The sequence below is a fragment of the Myodes glareolus genome, chromosome 15, assembly GCF_982192425.1.
Source record: "Myodes glareolus chromosome 15, mMyoGla1.1, whole genome shotgun sequence".
In the NCBI taxonomy this organism is placed as follows: domain Eukaryota; kingdom Metazoa; phylum Chordata; class Mammalia; order Rodentia; family Cricetidae; genus Myodes; species Myodes glareolus.
The window spans coordinates 72,613,729-72,633,683 of NC_142040.1; the positions used below are offsets into that span (position 1 = coordinate 72,613,729).

Genomic DNA, 19,955 nt, shown 5'->3' on the forward strand with positions numbered 1-19,955 from the left:
CACAATGAATTGGACTACATTTCCCATAAGTCTATGTAATTGAGTTTCCGGTAGAGGCTGGATTGAAATGTGCAATTTCTGCCGCTAGAGGGACACATGCTGCGAATCAGGCTGCATTAAAATCCTCAGCTTCCAAACAAAGATGGTTAGATATGAGTGGAGACCTTACAGTAATGTCTAGTACATTTATTAGTTATTTTTGGTCATGTGATTTCACACAAAGATATGCTTATCATAGAAACTTACTACAGAGTAAAATATTCATTTCTACTCTTTTTTTCTTTGAGACAATTACAGGTATCTCACATGGGAAAAATCACTGCTACGGTTTTGAAATGAATCCTCAGCAGAGGCTTGGTGGGAGCCACCTCGTGTCTGCCTCTTAAGAGCAGAGGCCCATGGATCACAGCTCCAAGGCTGTGGTAAACAAACAGAAAGGGATGGGGAAAAAAAACCAAAATAGATTACATAATGACTTATTAACCATGAATTTTCTTAACACTAATGAGAAAGGAACAACAGCAGAGAGACATTGGATAATAGAAAAGTCTTCTGAATTAAATCAGCTGACGTATCTCAAAGATGTGTTGACCTCACAGTGGAAGCCAGGAGATGTGGTATTGTTGGGGAAGGGGTTTTGTTCTTGTTTCAACAGAAGAAAAGGTATGGACACCATCACTGTTAATAAAAATATGGTTTGAAAAAGAGAAATCTCTTGAAAAAGAGAAATCTCTTGAGAAAGAGAAATAACAGCTCATTTACAGAGGTGACAAGCTGGTAAGGAAACCTTATAAGGGTTGGGGCAGGGTTCTGTTCTTGTCTTTGCAGGAAAATACTGATCTTTAGAAAGTCTAGAGACTCTGGATACCTAGATGCCTAAAGAGAAAAGGTAATTGTCCAGATAGGATCACTAAGCAAAGAGAATTATCACTTATGAGGAAAGGTCATCTGAGGGTAAGTGTTGGACCCCGCCTTCCAGTGGATATCCACACCCGATTCAGGCGCACGCCTTCCCGAACTGGGGCCCACAAGAATGGACAACTGTCCTGAGGGTTTAAAGAGACACACACAAAAAAGAGACCTTGCTCATCTACCAAGGGTAAATGGCCACTTTATTAAACTCAAGTCGGGTATTTATACCAGTGGGCTAGAGGGATCGAAAGGGCAAAGCCTCCTCTCATCCAGGAGCAGGAGGAGGGGATCACAGGCCCCAGTAAAGGAAAACTCCTCCCACCCAGAGGGGGCTGGGAAAACTGGCCTCTGTGGGAGTTTTTCCCCAGGCAGGTGGTCAAGGGTACAAGGCAATGTCAGACAGGTTAGATGAGCCTTGGTGCCTGAGCTTCTTTGAGGCAGGTTGAGAAATTACCATTTTAAAGTAAAATAGATCCCTCAGGCTAATGTACCAGGCTGTAGCAGAACCAAGGACAGAACTAGCAGGAAGCTTAGCTGGTTAGCGTAAACATTATTTGCATCCAGTATTTTGGTCTCAAGGATCAGGGAGGACAGGGTCCCACAGGTAAGCATCTCTGAATATTAAGTAGAATAATAGTCATGACTCACTTAAAAATCAGGCTGGCTTTGGAGCTGGACAATGGCTCTGGCCTTCTTTAAATCCAATCGTGTTGCTAAAGATTCAGAGTTTCTGTCTCATGCCAGGGGTTGTCTCATTTGGGCCAGAAAGAACGAATTTAGAAAAAATTTTACTCTATTCATACCTATTTTTGTCTCTATTGTACCTTTCATTGAATATATATCTGTACTGATAGTGTTTAGGTTTTGCACAAGGAACAGTGAATTTTCCTGCAGTAATCTTTGACGTTTCCTTGAAGAAGAGGGGGTCCCACAACATCATCTCAACCTGGTTGATGTGATGTCATGATGCTGATAGCACTACTATAAGACCTGTTTTGGGTACCAGCTGCTCAAGATGGTTCCAACTTGGTAGGCTGAAATGGTGTACTTTTGTGATTTTTTTTTTTTTTTACAATGTTCTGGTCAGAACTCAAAATAGGAACTTCAGAAAAACTCTGCTGAATACTCAGGGGTTATTTACAATTATATCTCACAGTAATCTTGAAACTTAACCCTCATTTTACTTTCACAGGATCCCATAGAAAGAACATCACACCCATGACGGCTGGAAGTAGTTCTAGAAGATGTCATACCCTATCCTGACATAGTTTGTCCTCAGGGTTAGGGACATCATTTAAGGGTTGTTTATAATTGGTATAGGGTTGGGGATTGGGGTGGAAATTATGTAGGCTCAGGGATCTCTTTGAAAAAAAAAAAGGTAAACTGGATGGGATAATAGATTAGTGTGAGCTTACTCACACTAATAATATAAATTCTTGTACATTGATACAAACTTAAATTATATTGAATAAGTTCCTACTTTCATCTACTAAATTTGTATACTTAGGCAAAGTTATTTTGTCATATTGTATGCATGCATGTTTCTACCTCTGCTTAAGACACTTTGCATATTGATACAAGTTTAAGATATATTAATCATATTACAATATACATTTGTACCTCTGATCAAGATAATTATACATTGTTTACAATTTGAGGTCATTGTCCTAATTTGTTACACAGTTAAAAGACTATTTAATATTCTAATATGAATCCTTAATCTTTAATTTATATAAGTATTAAGAATTGTAGGTCAATAGTCACCCACGTTTGTCATACTTTCTGGATACATATAGATTGTATTCTACACAGATAGGTAATCTTCTACCACTTCAAAAAGTTCTAGAATAGGGTAATTAAATAACTTAGGGCTCTATTGATGTGAGACACAATTGTTCCTGGCAGCACCAATCGATTTCCTAGAGAATGTCGAACACCAAAGACACTACAATTGGAGCTTGTTTTCTTCTTGACAAAACTGGCTTTTGGGTAAGGAACTGCCCATGCATCAACCACTGATAAAATGCATGATGTCAGGACAAGACAAGCAGAATACAAGAAAAAAGACTGTCAATTCTTGCCAAAACAGGGTAAGACAGTTTTGAAAAATTTCTTGCCTCTGATAATGAATTGTCAGTTACTCTAGGCCTTACCCAAACTTGGTGGCTCCAACATTGCAAATGAGACTTTGGGTGATTGTGCAGGTAGCCAGTTGTCTCTGTCATTTGTTGCACATTTTGAAAGTTTCTTGACTGCACTTCCTGCTTACTCAAGTAATACTATTTCCCTTCTCAGGTCTTTGATGGGGTTGAAGATTAGATAGTTAAGATGGACGTTGGTGGTGCACGACTTTAATCCCAGCACTCAGGAGGCAAAGGCAGGTGGATCCCTATGAGTTCGAGGCTAGACTGATCTACAAGAACTAGTTTCAGGACAAACTCCAAAGCTACAGAGAATCCCTGCCTTGAAAATACAATACAAAACAAAAAAAAGAGTAGATACTTGTAGTTACTTTCCTCTCATGACTTCGCCAAGTTATGTATAAAAACAAGACTTAAACTCCTTACAATAAGATAATTATTGAAACATTTATCACGTTTCTTCCTTGATGATGGAGGAGGGTCATCTGTCTATGTGTTACTTTCATTGGTTAATAAAGAAACTGCCTCAGCCTTTGATAGGACAGCAGCTTAGATAGGTGGAGTAGACAGAACATAATTGTGGGAGGAAGAAAGCAGAGGCAGGCAGTCGCCATGACTCTCCTCTCCGAGACAGACACAAGTTAGGATCTTTCCGGGTAAGCCACAACCTCGTGGTGCTGCACAGATTACTAAATATGGGTTAAAGCAAGATTTGAGAATTAGCCAATAAGAGGCTGAAACTAATGGGCCAGGTAGTGATTAAAAGAATATAGTTTCCGTTTAATTATTTCGGGTAAAGCTAGCCGGGTGGCATCCTGCCATTCCTTCTACAGAGTGGCGCCCAACGTGGTAACTAAATCCACTTAAATACCTGAGAGAGCTTAAAAAAAGGAACAGAGAGTTTAACACAGATTTTGCTGTTTGCTAGGGCGTACTGTAGAGAGATTTCCTGTTTCAGCATTAGCGGCAGAACAAAAAAAGCTGTGCCATTTTAAAATGCGGCTTCCTGGGTCCTGCTGCTGGAAGAAACTCTGGCTAAGGAGCATTTCTGGGCCTGGACGTTTGTGTGCCCACTTGGGGTCAGGAACAAAGTAGCTGAGACCAGCCCATGGCTTGGCTCTTCCTGCCTGAGTAAGCAGTGGGATCAGGTCTACAAGAACATGGTGGTTTTGAAATACCAGTTTCTGGGCTGTGCCGCCATTGCGATCTCTGTCTGGCTCCTGTAGGAGACAGAGCTTTTGAATAGAGCATTTGAAATAAAGTGCTACGGCTTGCTTGATGGCATTGTGGACTGCTGTGTGCCTGGAACTGTGCACGGCTCAGGTGCACCAAAAGACTCTGAGGCAGGAGCTGCTCTGCTCTACCATGCTGAACTGTGCTGGTCTCAGGCAGGAACTATCGTGATTATCCTAATAACAGTGCAATTAAGGTTTAGACTGGCAGTAAACAGGCGGTACCGTATTACCTCTACATAGCACAACTTAAGTTTTTAAGAATTGCGTAACGTTTTAAGAAATGTTCCTGAATAAAAAAAAATTACAGATTCACAATAGAACAAATTCAGACATAAAAGACCTTTAAATGGGTCATAGTGTTAGACATACCTAGGCTTGGGAGAGAAGAAAAAGAATATAGAGAATAAAGTTAATGCCTATAAAAAAGGGTAAAGTCTTTAAAGAGACAGTACAGATAGTTATAGATTAAAAGAAATAAATAAAAATTAGCCACGTAAAAATGGAAAATTCAGAGAGTCTGGATTATTTATATTGTGTTTTCTTTCAATTTTTTGACTGTGAAGAAGCTAAATACAGAGAGATATTCCTATGTATGGCTGCTAGGCTAAACCACCATATATATTATTATAAGGGTATTATGACTTCAGAATTTGGATCTAAGGATATGATACTTTGGAAAAGAGATTCTTCTTTTGTTTTCACAGAGGATGAGACCCTGTGGATTGCTCTATCCCAATATGGTATGACAGACCACATCCTCCTGAAAGGTTGCTGTGAACACCCTCAAAAATTTACTTCATTCAACTGCCAACTGAGATGAACCTAGCACACAGGTTTTACTGTGAAAGACCTAATTAACAGTGCCCCTATCCAGCAGAAAGAAGTTTGGAGAGAAATAACTATGTCCATATTCCTAGATATTGTTTATAAATGTTCTTATACATTTAAAGAGGGATATGATATAGATGTGAATAATTTGCATTGGTATGGATTTTAAGGTCAATTTTGTTATATGTATTTCTGATTTTGATTAAGGTATTGTGATTGTGTAGTTCATTTTAAAAATGTAATGTATAATTAGGAGGTATAGGTTGTTAATGTATAATCATCAATAATAGTCAAGCTTGTAATCATGTTAGTTGGATTTTCTAGATGTGCATAGATATATTTCAGATAGGCATTGTTCATATCTTTCAAAGACTACAGAATATGGCATTTAATATTTTAATAACTTAGGGCTTTTCATGAAAATGAGACACATCTGCTCCTGGCAGCACCAATCTACTTCAAGAGGAAGATAGGCATTGACGAGGCTCCTTATGAAGTTTGATAGCCATTTGGGCAAGAAACTTCTCTTGCCTAGACTGTTGCATAAACTGGGCATGAAGAACCCACAGAGAGAGAACTGCTGAACTTGCCTAAAGGTGAAATGGTCTTTCAGGGTTCCTGATTCATGAGGAGGGTCATCTGTCTATGTGTTACTTTCATTGGTTAATAAAGAAACTGCCTCGGCCTTTGATAGGACAGCAGCTTAGATAGGTAGAGTAGACAGAACAGAATTGTGGGAGAAAGAAAGCAGGGGCAGGCAGTCACCATGACAGACACAGGTTAGGTTATTTCAGGGTAAGCCATCACCTTGTGGTGCTACACAGATTACTAAATATGGGTTAAAGCAAGATTTGAGAATTAGCCAATAAGAGGCTTAAACTAATGGGCCAGGCAGTGATTAAGAGAATACAGTTTCCATGTAATTATTTCGGGTAAAGCTAGCCGGGCGGCATCCCGCTGTTCCTTCTACACCTTGACATTTTTTATGCTGGTTGTTACTCTAATTTTTATACCTGTTGTTTGTTTTTATTGTATATAATTTTGTAACAAGGTTAGAACTCTCATATTTAAACAAAATGGAGAAGTAATTTGGAAATCCTACAGCCAGTAGCCTTTAAATTATGTCCTCCCCAACCTGGGCATGACCTCTTATACTATAAATGCGGATGTAAAGCACGCTTTCCCTCTCTCTTCCAGCTGCTGTATTCAGTTCCTGTTCCCTGTTTGTGCAGAGGACTGTGGTCTGTGAGTCGAGCCCTAAATAAATATTCCTTTATTCCTTTATTATACTCAATACATTATGTTATTCCAAACAAGTGTGGGATTTCTTTTTAGCATCTATCTTCATTTTAACATCTGTATTATTTTACATAAGTTTGAACTAGCTTGTTTTGAGAAAGAGTAGAAACCTTATTAAAGGTTTTTTCAGATTTTTGACACTACTGACATTTGTAGTCTAATATTAAATTAAGCCATCTCTATTAATCCATGCATATCTGTGAGGCTGTGGCTTTACCGGTAATTTTCTGGTATCTTTCTCCTTTGCTGGCATCTTGGCTTCTCCTTGATGCTAAATACGATCTCTACTTTTTTGGAATTACTGCCTAGTGTTAAGCTGCTAAGGCATGGACCCAAACAACTTTAGTAATCAGCCAATAAAAGCAACAAATACACAGCAGGATATGCCACAGTGTCAACCCAATATGAAGGGTTTCTATCCAGAATAATTTTTGATATATTTTAGGTTATATAGAAGTATAAAAGTTAATATTTCGTGAACATTTGAACATTTGTATTATTTCACTGCAATCTGAACTCAATCTGAACACTTGAAAGATTATTAAAAAAAAATTTATTTTTAACATTTTTGGCACTAGTAGCATTTCTCTTGAGCATGGATTATCAGGTGTTTCAAATTCTAAGTAAGTGCAAAAGACTTGGCACAATCTTCACAGGGTTTCTCTCACAAGTGTATTCTTTGATGTCGTTTAAGACCAAAGATGGTTGAAAGGTCTTGACATTCTCCACACTGACAATGTTTCTCTCCGATGTAAATAATATGGCACCGAGAACATGCTACGAAAGTTCTAAATTCTTTGTCACAGTCTTTACACTTGTAGGGTTTCTCTCCAGAATGAAATGTCTGCTGTTCCTTAAGAATTCAGGTATAGTTAAAGTTTTCCACATTCTTCAGATTTGGAAGGTTTGTTCCAGTATGAGTGAATTTGTGCTGAGTTAGGTATGACATATAAGGCTTTTTCACATTCTTCAAACTAGTGGAGTTTCTTTACAGAATGAATTATTAAATGAGCAGAAAGAATCTGTGACATTTTAAAGATCTTGTCACATGTTTCATATTTGTAGGGTTTTTCTCCTATATGAATGTCTTGTGTTCTGAAAGTAATGATGGAAAGTGGAAGACGTTGCCACATACTTCTTAGTTTTAGGGTTCTTTCCTGTATGAATACTCATGGATATAGGTAGTCCTGATGAATAATTGAAGAATGTGCCATACATTAAACACATGTATGATTTCTCTTCTGTATGAATCCTCTTGTGTACAGAAAGTTGTGATGGAATACAGAAAACTTTGTCACACACTTGACACTTGAAGGGGTTCACTCCTGTATGACTGTTCTAGTGTTCAGAAACGTGTGATGGAACATAGAAGTCCTTGACATATACCTGACACTTGGAGGGTTTCTCTCACGTATGAATTTTTTTGTGTGTATAAAATGCTGATGGGCTTTTAAAGGTTTTGCCACATACTTCACACTCGTAGGGTTTCTCTCCTGTATGGAAACTCTTGTGTGCCGAGAGTCCTGACCGACTCTTGTAGGCTTTGTCACATAATTCACACTTGAAGGGTTTCTCTCCTGTATGAACCCTTTTGTGTACAGACAGCCCTGTTTGACTATTGTAGGCTTTGTCACACACTTCACACTCGTAGGGTTTCTCTCCTGTATGAATCCGCTTGTGTACAAACAGTACTGGTTTACTTTTGAAGGCCTTGCCACATACTTCACACTTGTAGGGTTTCTCTTCTGTATGAACCCTTTTGTGCACAAAAAGTCCTGTTTGACTATTGTAGGCTTTGTCACACACTTCACACCTGTAGGGTTTCTCTCCTGTATGAATCCGCTTGTGTACGGACAGTACTGGTTTACTTCTGAAGGCCTTGCCACATACTTCACACTTGTAGGGTTTCTCTCCTATATGAATCCACATATGTACAGAAAGCCCTGATCGCCGACTGTAGGCTTTGCCACACACTTCACACTTGTAGGGCTTCTCTCCTGTATGAATCCTCCTGTGTGCAGACAGTACTGATTTACTTTTGAAGGCCTTGCCACATACTTCACACTTGAAGGATCTCTCTGCAGTATGAATTCTCTTATGTTCAGAAAGTCGTGATGGTAAATAGAAGGCCTTCCCACACACTTCACACTTGTAGGGTTTGACTCCTGTATGAATTCTCTGGTGTTCAGAAAGTCGTGATGGGAAATAGAAGGCCTTCCCACAAACTTCACACTTGTAGGGTTTGACTCTTGTATGAATTTTCTGGTGTTTAGAAAATTGGGATGGAACACAGAAGGCCTTCCCACAAATTTCACACTTGTAGGGTTTCTCCTCCTTATGAATCCTCTTGTGTACAGAAAATTGTGATGAAATATAGAAAGCTTTGCCACATACACCACACTTGTACGGTGTCTCTCCTGTATGAATCCTCTTGTGAACAGTAAGTTGTGATGGAATATAGAAGGCCTTGCCACATGCTTCACACTTGTAGGGTTTCTCCTCCTTATGAATCCTCTTGTGGACAGAAAGTTGTGATGAAACACAGAAAGCCTTGCCACATACACCACACTGGTAGGGTTTCTCTCCTGTATGAATTCTTTTGTGTAGAGAAACTTGTGATAGAAAATAGAAGGCTTTCTCGCATACTTCACACTTGTATGGTTTCTGTCCTGTATGAAGAATTTTGTGTTTTGAAAGTAACGATAGAGCGCGGAAGGCCTTGCCACATACTTCACACTTGTATGGTTTCTGTCCTGTATGAACAATTTTGTGTTTTGAAAATAACGATGGACCATGGAAGGCCTTGCCACATACTTCACACTTGTAGGGTTTCTCTCCGGTATGAATTCTCTTGTGTACACAAAGTAACGACAGACAATGGAAGGCCTTTGCACATTCTTCACACTTATATGGCTTCTTTTTTAAATTAACTTTCTGTTGGCTAATAGGTTGTGAGTTCCAAGGAAGAGTTTTGCCACATTCTTTGCCAGTAGAGTATTTGTTTCCTGCTGTGTAAAAGTTGAGAAATGAATGAAACCTGAGCAAATTCTCTATATTTATGTTTATTTTTAAAAACAGAAACATTGGCTCAGACCTGTATTTCTTAATATTAATACTGTTACATTCAATATTCTAAAGATATATTCAGTGCATCTTAATTAAACCACAACAATAGGTTGAAATTACATAATTAGAAGTGAAAGACAAAGACCAGAACAACATAGAACATAGAAACAAATTAATATTAATCTATGTCAAACATGTAAGGACGGCATAACATCAATCATTAAGAAAACAAAACTGTGACTTCCCACAGTGCAAGGTGCCTTGCCTTCTTTTACAACTGGAGGGGTATGGGGGAGAAGTTCTGTGTTGGAGTGGGAGGGAAGTGGAAGGAGGGGAGAAAGTGGGAATTTTGATTGGTATTATTTATAAAGTAATAAAAAAAGAGGTAAAAAGAAAAACTATGATGCTAATTTAAATGAGACACTTAAATACATATAGAAACTTTATGTCCAGATGAACACAAAGTATAAAGTAGTCCAAGTTGGAAGACACATCATTTAATAGTTAATATAGATCCTAAACGCTTAGTTTCCAAAGGTATGAAAATTTGACTGAATAAGTAGAAAACTGTGCACTTCAATATTAAATAATATATTTTAAGGATTGAAGACAGGAGGATTTATGCACATCTCATGAATGAGGGTCTACTGACCAACTTATAAAAAAAAACCCTGTGTTTACATAGAAATTACAGAGCTCAGTCAGTTACTGTAAACATGAGCTGACCTAATGGGAGAAGGACAAAGCATGACAGAATCAAAGCACCAGGAACATCCTCTTCTCACAGCAGAATACAAATGAAATCCTTTAAACCGTATGTCCATCACAACATGGTGAGTTAATGTTGCTGATAAAGCCTGGCTTTCTGCTGGATCTCTGGCCTCTCACCCTGGCCTTTGTCCCCTCATTTCTACACACCTGTTTCCATGGCAGCTGCTCCTAGTCTCTTCATGTCTGAAAGTCCATGTTCTTGCTCCAGAAATGTGACCAGGTATGGCTTAGAGGAGATAAGTCCTGTTTATTGGAAAAGAGAACATCATTAGTAGTGTGTTCTCCTGGGGATCACAAGTCCTCTCTAGGAATGTATATAGAAGGACAGGATACCATCAATGATTTTAGAGAATTAGTCCTTTATGAATTTCCTGACGGGGCCATCATTCTAAGGCATATGAATACTCTCCTTAAGTTCCCTAAAATTTGCCCCAAAAGTTTCATTGTTGGAAGCACAAGCTCCCTTGAGATACTGTAGAAAGAAATCAAGTTTGATGCTGACAGTTAATTAAGAGTTCATCATGGAAGTTTCCCTCACACATGTGGTAGAATATTCAATGTGCATTGATTTTGTTCATCCCCTGGAACATTTGATTAAGGATGGAAAGATATGTTACATTTGTTTGACTAAATAAAATTCACCTGTGCTCAGGAGGTTGCGTCAGCAACGAGCTGACTGGAAGAGGTAGGAAGGAGCCAGGTGGAGAAGGGCTTTTAAGTCCGGGTGTGGAGAAGAATGAGAGCTTTTTCATGGACACAGCAGGGAGAGGAGGTGAGCTATTTGCTGTTCAGCCTGTCTGAGGAGAGGAAGTCCACCTCAGCCTCCAAATATTGAGTTCTTTAGGAGGACAGAGATTTATGTAAGTTCCCTGCATAGCTTTCAAAGAGGCGGTGCAGCAGGGAACAGAATTCCCTCAGGCTGCAGCTCCTGTGGCACTGCTGATAACGCTGCAGCTGCAGTTCCTGCTTAGGAGAGTCAGGGCTTAAAAGGCAGCAACAATTTAAAAATGGGACAACACACCCAGGAACACAAGGTTGCTGAAATTCTCCAACATCACATCCCTGTACAGATTCCACTGAGCAGGGTCCAGCCATTCACACTCCTCTGCAGAGAAATCAATGGCCACATCACTGAATGACACCATTTCCTGAAATGAAGAAAATGAATAAATACTATGTATTCTACAAATTAAAACAACAATAAAAGCACAAATAACAGGAGGCATAATAAAGGTCACCAAGAGTGAGAAGAGAACTAGAAGCCCTTCTGATATAGGTAAAAATATCCCTGAACAAGTCTGATGTAGTATTGTGATGCTGCATAGGATTCATCATTAAGGACAATGAATGGCAGAAGATCCTAGAAACTCCAAGGGATATTTGAGTCATAAGAACCATAAAATCAAGAATGAGTGTATCTCCAGAAGAGGACTGTTCAGGATGGAGAGATGGTTTAGAAGTAAAAAGCACTGACTGCTCTTCCAAAGGTCCTGGGGTGGATTCTCAGGAGGCAGGATTCTCATGGCTGCTCACAACTGTCTGTAACTCCAGTTCCAGAGGAGCAGACAATGCCTTATACAAGGACACTAACATTACAACCATGCACACAACATGAATAAATAAACAATAAAATCTTGAGATGAAATAAGAATTTTGTCCCATGCTAATATTATAATACAGCAAACATAACATAGATTTCTAACATTACAGAGCTATGGAGATGGAGAGGGTACTGCTCAGCCCATAAGCAACCACAAATGATATATACAGTGAGGACGCAGATCTGATCCAGCAACTCTGGGCTGAGCTTTGTCTCCTGAGCCTGCACAGAGTGATGCAAATGTCTGCACCGAGGGACTTGAGTTTCTGCCACCAAGAGGCAGAACAATAAATGAACAATGTAGACAAAATGGAATTACAAGTATTTTTAACAAATTTCTAATTAGGCAATTTAGCAATAAGTTCAGTGGCTGTGGGGACTTACACTTCCTCAACTTTCTCAGATGCCCTCATGAAAGGACAAAGGGAATGATGCAGAAGGTGCAGCTCGAAGGAAACGACTGATGCTTATTCACTGGGAAGCCTGGAGTGGATGTTGTCTTACACAGAGGAGATCTTCTCCTACTTTTTGGATCCATCACCTGAATCTTGACAGCACCCCAGACCCCAGGCATCGTCCAGACCCTAAATCTGAGCTTTGTCTCTCAGTGAATAAAGTCAATCCTTATGAAAGTGATCCCATGTAATTTGCACTCTCAGTCAATAAAACCTAAGCTTATGTTTACTACAAACCAGTCCTCCTTACACCTTTACCTTGACCTCTGTTCCTCTGTGAATAAGAACCCACTCTCAGGGTAAAGGTCACAGGTGTCTCACCAAAGTGATGCACATTGAAAAGGAGGTCAAGCGTAGATGTGGTTAAAGCTTTGCTGTCAGAATTTTCTAATGGAATACTTCCCTGAAGTTTAACTGTGTTTTAATTTGTAAGGAAAATAAATTGCTTTGTCAAACTCAAGAAATATTGAACCAGTGTTGGCTAAAGTGGTGTTGGCCCAAGTTTCATTCTTAACTCCATGTGGACACTTTCCATACCAGCAATAAAGCTTAGAGGAACAAACACAGTGTGTGACTTGGTCCTAGGAGAAGTTAAGGAAGTTTTTCTTTCAGTAGATATTCGGGCAAACTGAAAAAAGGACTCACTTAAAGGGTTCATGATCTTTAATGAGAGACTGGGAGAAATACAGGTTCTTCTCAGGACCCTGTGACAGTGTTTTATACACTGACTGAAATATTTGTCCAGATCCAGAGGGATGAAATATTCAGAGCAATACCTCTTCCACTGTATTCTCATAAGAACTAATATCACAAAACCTCATGGAGGAGAAGAAAAAAATCCTTGTCAATCATTTGTATAAACAACGAGAATGGGAGTCAAAGAAAACAAAACAAAATGCACACACAAACACATGCATACAAAATAAACAAGCAAACAAAAAATAACATTTTTCCCTTGCTGGACACATCTTGGGAGGTCACAGCAAGGCTCAATATATTAATTAGTTGCTTGGCTTCCAGGCCAGCCATGTTTGTTTAGTCTTTTTAAGCAATTTGATTGAAAGCCAAAGTCCCCTGGCCACGTGGCCTTTTCTCCTACTGGGATAGAGAGAGAAGCCTCTGTAACACCCCGGGTCTAAAAAAGGTTTCACAGGGCATTGCAAGTACAACATAGGCCAACTTGGCTGCCCCATTGTTTAGATTTTGTTGCTCTTATCTGCTGATTCTTGTGAGTTTATTTTATTTTCCCTGAATAATGGCAATAACTCAATAGAGATTGGTTAATATTCCATTCATGGGGTTAAATTGAAATGGGGAAAAATTAAACGTTCTAGTAGCAAAACATTAAATTAGGACATAAAACACCCAAGCTGACAATGTTTAAATTCCCTGAGCTACTACTCCTGGAATATACGGATAATATTCTCTTCTTCTGCTCTTCTGGAAAATCTATATTAAATGAGGGCTTAACTTTCAGAGTAAATAAACTAAAATGGAAAGATTTATAATTTCTGCTATTTAAAACAAGTAAATGCTAATCTATCACTCCCAATGATTTGGCTCTGCTCTTTAAATAGCTTTCTGAAAACTTTGCTATCAGGAAATAGAACACCTGAAACAGAGCAGGTTATTAGCTTCCTAAGTACTGCTGTTGGGTAGTTTATAGATTCAGTCCCTTGTTGGTAAAGAACCTCAGTGATTATCACACCACAAAGAAAATGCAGGATGGATATTTGTTCTGTACTAATAATTGGCAGGTTGCAGTATCATCTGACTCAGGATCTATAATCACTGTGGTGGTTTGAGCAGGTATGGCCCCCGTGGATTCTTGTGTTGAATGCTTGGCCCACGGGAAGTGGCAGTATTAAGAGGTGTGGCACTGTTAGTGTGTCACTGTGGAGTCAGGCTTTGAGGTCTCACATGCTCAAGCCTAAGGATCAACACCTCTCAGCTCCTTCTCCAGCACCATGTCTGCCTGCATGCCATTTACCATGACGATAATGGACTAAAATGTCTGAAATATAAGCTCACCCCAATTAAATGTTTTCCTTTATGGGAACTGTCATGGTCGTGGAGTCTTCTCACAGCACAGACACCGTAACTAAGATAATCACTATCCAAAGGATACCTACCAAAGATTTTAAAAAAATACTCCATAGGTTTTTTAATTACATCTAAATATCTTATAGTTATTACGTTTAATACTTCTATATATGGCTTTCTGAAAAAAAAACCAAGGGGTCTAAATTTTATATACAAATTCTGCCTACCCCACAGAAAATATTTCACCCGTTCCTGGATTGCACCACTCAACAACAAAAGTTGCTACTGTCAATCAACTTTGATTAAGTATTTTCCAACCATTGAATATTTTGACTAAACCCATGTATAAACTAGCACACGGAGCATAGAAATATCTGTCTCTTCTGTATAAATTCTTAATCTCAGGATTAATAAATTCATTGGTATCTTGAAAAAAACCATAACAAAAATTTAGCTTGATGCTTGTAAAAATATGCTAATAGTATTAAATTATCATTACTACAGTATACTGCACATATGATTCAACTCTTGTTCAGGAATATAGGTCTATAACAAAACACTGCAATATAGAAATTTTTAAATATTGTGACGTGGTTTGCTTCCAACTGGACTGATGACCTCATCAGGATGAAAACAACCATGTGTTCAGAAGTCATCTGTAGAAACATTGAAGAACACACACCGTATGATTTCACCATCATTTGGATTAAGATGACTATGATGTATAAAACCAACTACGCAGTCCTACAAACTTCCTAGTACACTGTCCCCCTTTAGGTTTTATTGTAATTTTTTATAGACCAAACTGTCAACAGCAGGTCTCTAATACACTTTAGATTAGAATGGATTTTATATACCATTAAATTCCTAAGGTTATAATGATTATTCAAGTTGACAAAAAGCTGACAGAGAGTTGTATGTCTAACAATTTATGTGTTTAAGTATAAGTTTACCCACTTATTTCTTTGTTAACACTAGACTTCTAAAATTTTTAAATTAAAACAAACAAGATCTGTTGTATAAGTGAGGCCTAAATTCCTAAGGTCTACTCAGGCTAACAGAAACCAACTTAAAGAAATATGACTAGCATTTTTGTCTTTATGAACTAGAACTGCATTTTAAAGTTTTACTTCAATGCTAAGAGATCTTCAATTCAAAATTTGAAGGCTCAAGCTTAAGAGGGATAAAACTGTAAAATCTTCATCTTATAGAAACTACTAATTATAAATTGTGATAATTAAAACATACAAGTTAATGGTCAGTCACCTTAGAGATGATTCAATTCTTCCATGTGCTCAAAACTATGTAGCAAAACTTAGCAAAATATACTTCATTAACGAGAACAAGTTTTAGTCTTCCATACATGTTTTCAAATAGAGCAGTAAATACAAAGAAAGTTTGTGTAATGAGAAACTACAGCCATTCAGAGTGAGTCCGCTGGTGGCAGCAGGCTTCCGAGGAGAAGCTGGACAGTGAGCTCCCGGCACAGCCTCAGAAGCCAGCAGCCAGCTGACTCACCCAGTCCGGGAGCAAGAACCCGGGAGGACTGGAGTGGCAGGGGACCCAGCACCGACCACATCGCCCTGTCCCAAGCGCGGGACTCGGTGGAGCAGTCTAGGTTCGAACAGCACCTCCAAAGTGAGCTTCTTCCTGCTTCCCATGGCCCCGTGCCCACTCCTTCCACGAAGGACCTACCGGCTCCCCTGCACGATCCCTCAGACCTGCTGGGCTGCCTTGCACACCAAACCAACCCACGCTCACAGATCCAACCGGAGCAAGGTAGTAAGAAACTTCACTCCGAACTGGAGGTAAGCGAATGAGGTTGGAACAGGCATAGAAGGAACTCAGAAGGCGACTGAGTTTCCTCCTTGCTTGTGAGGTCACAATGAATTGGACTACATTTCCCATAAGTCTATGCAACTGAGTTTCCGGTAGAGGCTGACTTGAAATGTGCAATTTCTGCCGCTAGAGGGACACATGCCGCGAATCAGGCTGCATTAAAATCCTCAGCTTCCAAACAAAGATGGTTAGATATGAGTGGAGACCTTACAGTAATGCTTATTACATATATTAGTTATTTTTGGTCACGTTACTGTGATTTCACACAAAGATATGCTTATCATAGAAACTTACTACAGAGTAAAATATTCATTTCTACTCTTTTTTTCTTTGAGACAATTACAGGTATCTCACATGGGAAAAATCACTGCTACGATTTTGAAATGAATCCTCAGCAGAGGCTTGGTGGGAGCCACCTCGTGTCTGCCTCTTAAGAGCAGAGGCCCATGGATCACAGCTCCAAGGCTATGGTAAACAAACAGAAAGGGATGGGGGAAAAAAACCAAAATAGATTACATAATGACTCATTAACCATGAATTTTCTTAACACTAATGAGAAAGGAACAACAGCAGAGAGACATTGGATAATAGAAAAGTCTTCTGAATGAAATCAGCTGACGTATTTCAAAGATGTGTTGACCTCACAGTGGAAGCCAGGAGATGTGGTATTGTTGGGGAAGGGGTTTTGTTCTTGTTTCAACAGAAGAAAAGGTATGGACACCATCACTGTTAATAAAAATATGGTTTGAAAAAGAGAAATCTCTTGAAAAAGAGAAATAACAGCTCATTTACAGAGGTGACAAGCTGGTAAGGAAACCTTATAAGGGTTGGGGCAGGGTTCTGTTCTTGTCTTTGCAGGAAAATACTGATCTTTGGAAAGTCAAGAGACCCTGGATATCTAGATGCCTAAAGAGAAAAAGGTAATTATCCAGATAGGATCACTAAGCAAAGAGAATTATCACTTATGAGGAAAGGTCATCTGAGGGTAAGTATCTCTGAATATTAAATAGAATAATAGTCATGACTCACTTAAAAATCAGGCTGGCTTAGGAGTTGGACAATGGCTCTGTCCTTCTTTAAATCCAATCATGTTGCTAAAAATTCAGAGTTTCTGTCTCATACCAGGGGTTGTCTCATTTGGCCCAGAAAGAACAAATTTAGAAAAAATTTTACTCTATTCATACCTATTTTTGTCTCTATTGTACCTTTCATTGAATATATATATCTGTACTGATAGTGTTTAAGTTTTGCACAAGGAACAATGAATTTTCCTGCAGTAATCTTTGAAGTTTCCTGTAAGAAGAGGGTGTCCCACAACATCAACTCAACCTGATTGATGTGATGTCATGATGCTGATAGCACTACTATAAGACCTGTTTTGGGTACCAGCTGCTCAAGATGGTTCCAACTTGGTAGGCTGAAATGGTGCACTTTTCTACAATGTTCTGGTCAGAACTCAAAATAGGAACTTCAGAAAAACCCTACCGAATACTCACGGATTATTTACAATTACCTCACAGTAATCTTGAAACTTAACGCTCATTTTACTTTCACAGGATCCCATAGAAAGACCTTCACCCCCATTATTGTTCTTTAAAAAGATATGTTGATGTTGGGGTCCCCCAGCGGCCTATAAGCCAGGCAGAGGCTGCCGCCAGAGCAGTGCAGGTTCCCCGGGCAAGCAGCAGAATCAGGCGGCTGGATGCTGTGAATGGCAGAGTAAATGGACATAAGGCTAGACATAGAGGTAAACATTTATTACTTAAAGGGGAAGGAGAGAAAGAAAGGTAGAAATAGAAAAGAGGACACAGAGAGAGGAAAAACACATGTGCACATGCCAGGAGACGAAAAACAGAAGAGATTTAAGATGGCTGGCGATGAGGAAGGTCAGAAGTGGCTGGGAGTGGGCATGGTTAGTCCTTAAAGGCACAGCAGAGGAATAACACCCATGGATGCTGGAAGTAATTCTAGAAGACGTCATCCCCTATCCCGACAAAGTTTGTCCTTGGAATTAGGAACATCATTTAGGGGTTGTTTATAATTGGTATAGGGTTGGGGATTGGGGTGGAAATTATGTAGGCTCAGGGATCTCTTTGAAAAAAAAAGGTAAATTGGATTGGATACATTAGTGTGAGTTTACTCACACTAATAACAGTGAGTAATAGAGTGAATAAATGTGAGTTATCAGTTATAGGCAATTTACATTGGTATAGATTCTTGTATATTGATACAAACTTAAATTATATTAAATAAGTTCCTATTTTCATCTACAATATTTGTATACTTAGGCAAAATTATTTTGTCATATTGTATGCATGCATATTTTTACCACTGCTTAAGACATTTGTATATTGATACAATTTTAGGATATATTTATCATATTGCAATATACCCACCTACTTCTGATCAACATACTTATACATTGTTTACACTTGGAGGTCATTGTCCTAATTTGTTGCACAGTTGTTTGAAGATTGTTTAAAGTTCTAATATGAAGCCTTTGAAGTAGGTGGGTCTTCTGTCTATGTGTTACTTTCATTGGTCAAATAAAGAGACTGCCTTGGCCTTTGATAGGACAGCAGCTTAGATGGGCGGAGTAGACAGAACAGAATGCTGGGAGAAAGAAGCAGAGTCACGCGGACGCCATGGCTCTCCTCTCCGAGATGGACGCTGGTTAATCTCATGTCGGTAAGCCACAGTCAAGTGGCGATACAGATTATTAGAAATGGGTTAAAAGGATATGTAAGAGTTAGCCAATAAGAGGTTAGAACTAAGGGGCCAGGCAGTGTTTAAAAGAATACAGTTTTTCGTGTAAATATTTCAGGTAAAGCTAGCTGGGCAGCGGGAAGTGACCCACTGCTCCTGTTACAAGTCTTACTATTTAATTTATATAGGTATTAAGAATTATAAGTAATAGTCATTTATGTTTGACATACATTTTAGATACCTATAGACTACGTAGATAGGTAATCTTCAATCGTTTCCAAGAGTTGTAGAATAGGGCATTTAAATAACTTAGGGCTCTATTGACACGAGACATGATTGTTCATCATCAGCACCAACCTATTTCTGAGAGACTGTTGAGTACCAAAGACACTACAATTGGAGCTTTTCTTCTTGGCAAAACTGGCTTTTGGGCAAGGAACTGCCCATGCATCAACCACTGACAAAATGCATGATGTCTGAACAGGACAAGCAGGATACAAGAAAAAAGACTATCAAATCTTGCCAAGACAGGGTAAGACAGTTTTGAAAAATTTCTTGCCACTAATAATGGTCTGCAGTTACTCTAGGCCTAATCCTAACTTGGTTGCTCCAACATTGCAAATGAGACTTTGGGTGATTATGCAGTTAGCCAGTTGTCTCTGTCATTTGTTGCACATTTTAGAAGTTGCTTGATTGCAGTTTCTGCTTACTCAAGTAATATTAATCCCTTTCTCGGTCTTTAATGGGATTGAAGATTAGATAGTTAAGCCAAAAGGTGATGGTGCATGCCTTGTGCCTTTAATCCCAGCACTTGAGAGGCAAAGGCAGGTGGATCTCTTTGAGTTTGAGGCCAGCCTGGTCTAAGAGAGCTAGTTCCAGCACAGACTCCAAAGCTACAGAGAAACCCTATCTTGAAAATAACCAAAAAATATTATATATATATATATATATATATATATATATATATAGTTGCACTTTCCTCTCATGACTTCGCCAAGTTATTTATAAGTCTTAAACACCTCAGAATAGGATAATTATTGAAATATTTATCACTCGTTTT

At 38.9% G+C, this 19,955-nt stretch overlaps 1 protein-coding gene and 1 long non-coding RNA gene across 3 annotated transcripts; one reads left to right on the plus strand and one right to left on the minus strand.

Annotated features, from left to right (window-relative positions):
- Positions 1 to 6,951: 6,951 nt before the first annotated feature.
- LOC146891533 (uncharacterized) lies at positions 6,952 to 16,175 on the minus strand. The gene is made up of 5 exons (XM_087896994.1): positions 16,046 to 16,175; positions 13,037 to 13,123; positions 11,274 to 11,400; positions 10,400 to 10,495; positions 6,952 to 9,423 (listed from the first exon to the last, which is right to left on the minus strand). The coding sequence occupies exons 3-5, from the start codon at positions 11,395 to 11,397 to the stop codon at positions 7,823 to 7,825; spliced, it is 1,821 nt and encodes a 606-aa protein (XP_087753120.1). The 5' UTR covers positions 11,398 to 11,400; positions 13,037 to 13,123; positions 16,046 to 16,175; the 3' UTR covers positions 6,952 to 7,822.
- A 38-nt stretch (positions 16,176 to 16,213) lies between these two features.
- On the plus strand, positions 16,214 to 19,814 carry LOC148119725 (uncharacterized). Of its 2 annotated transcripts, none has more exons than XR_015735020.1 (3): positions 16,214 to 17,936; positions 18,764 to 18,877; positions 19,246 to 19,814. It is a non-coding gene; the product is annotated as an uncharacterized LOC148119725 (long non-coding RNA). The 2 variants fall into 2 exon arrangements; XR_015735021.1 differs by having other exon boundaries at positions 16,214 to 16,659; positions 16,751 to 17,936; positions 18,764 to 19,814.
- The last annotated feature ends 141 nt before the right edge of the window (positions 19,815 to 19,955 follow it).

What these genes read in the sequence shown, in the direction of transcription:
- LOC146891533 (XM_087896994.1), bottom strand. Translation starts at nt 11,397, where the DNA reads ATGGTGTCATTCAGTGATGTGGCCATTGATTTCTCTGCAGAGGAGTGT. An exon ending in CAGCAACCTTGTGTTCCTGG is followed by an intron (nt 10,496 to 11,273) that starts GTGTGTTGTCCC and finishes TCCAATAAACAG; the next exon opens with GACTTATCTCCTCTAAGCCA. An exon ending in AGCAGCTGCCATGGAAACAG is followed by an intron (nt 9,424 to 10,399) that starts GTGTGTAGAAAT and finishes ACTTTTACACAG; the next exon opens with CAGGAAACAAATACTCTACT.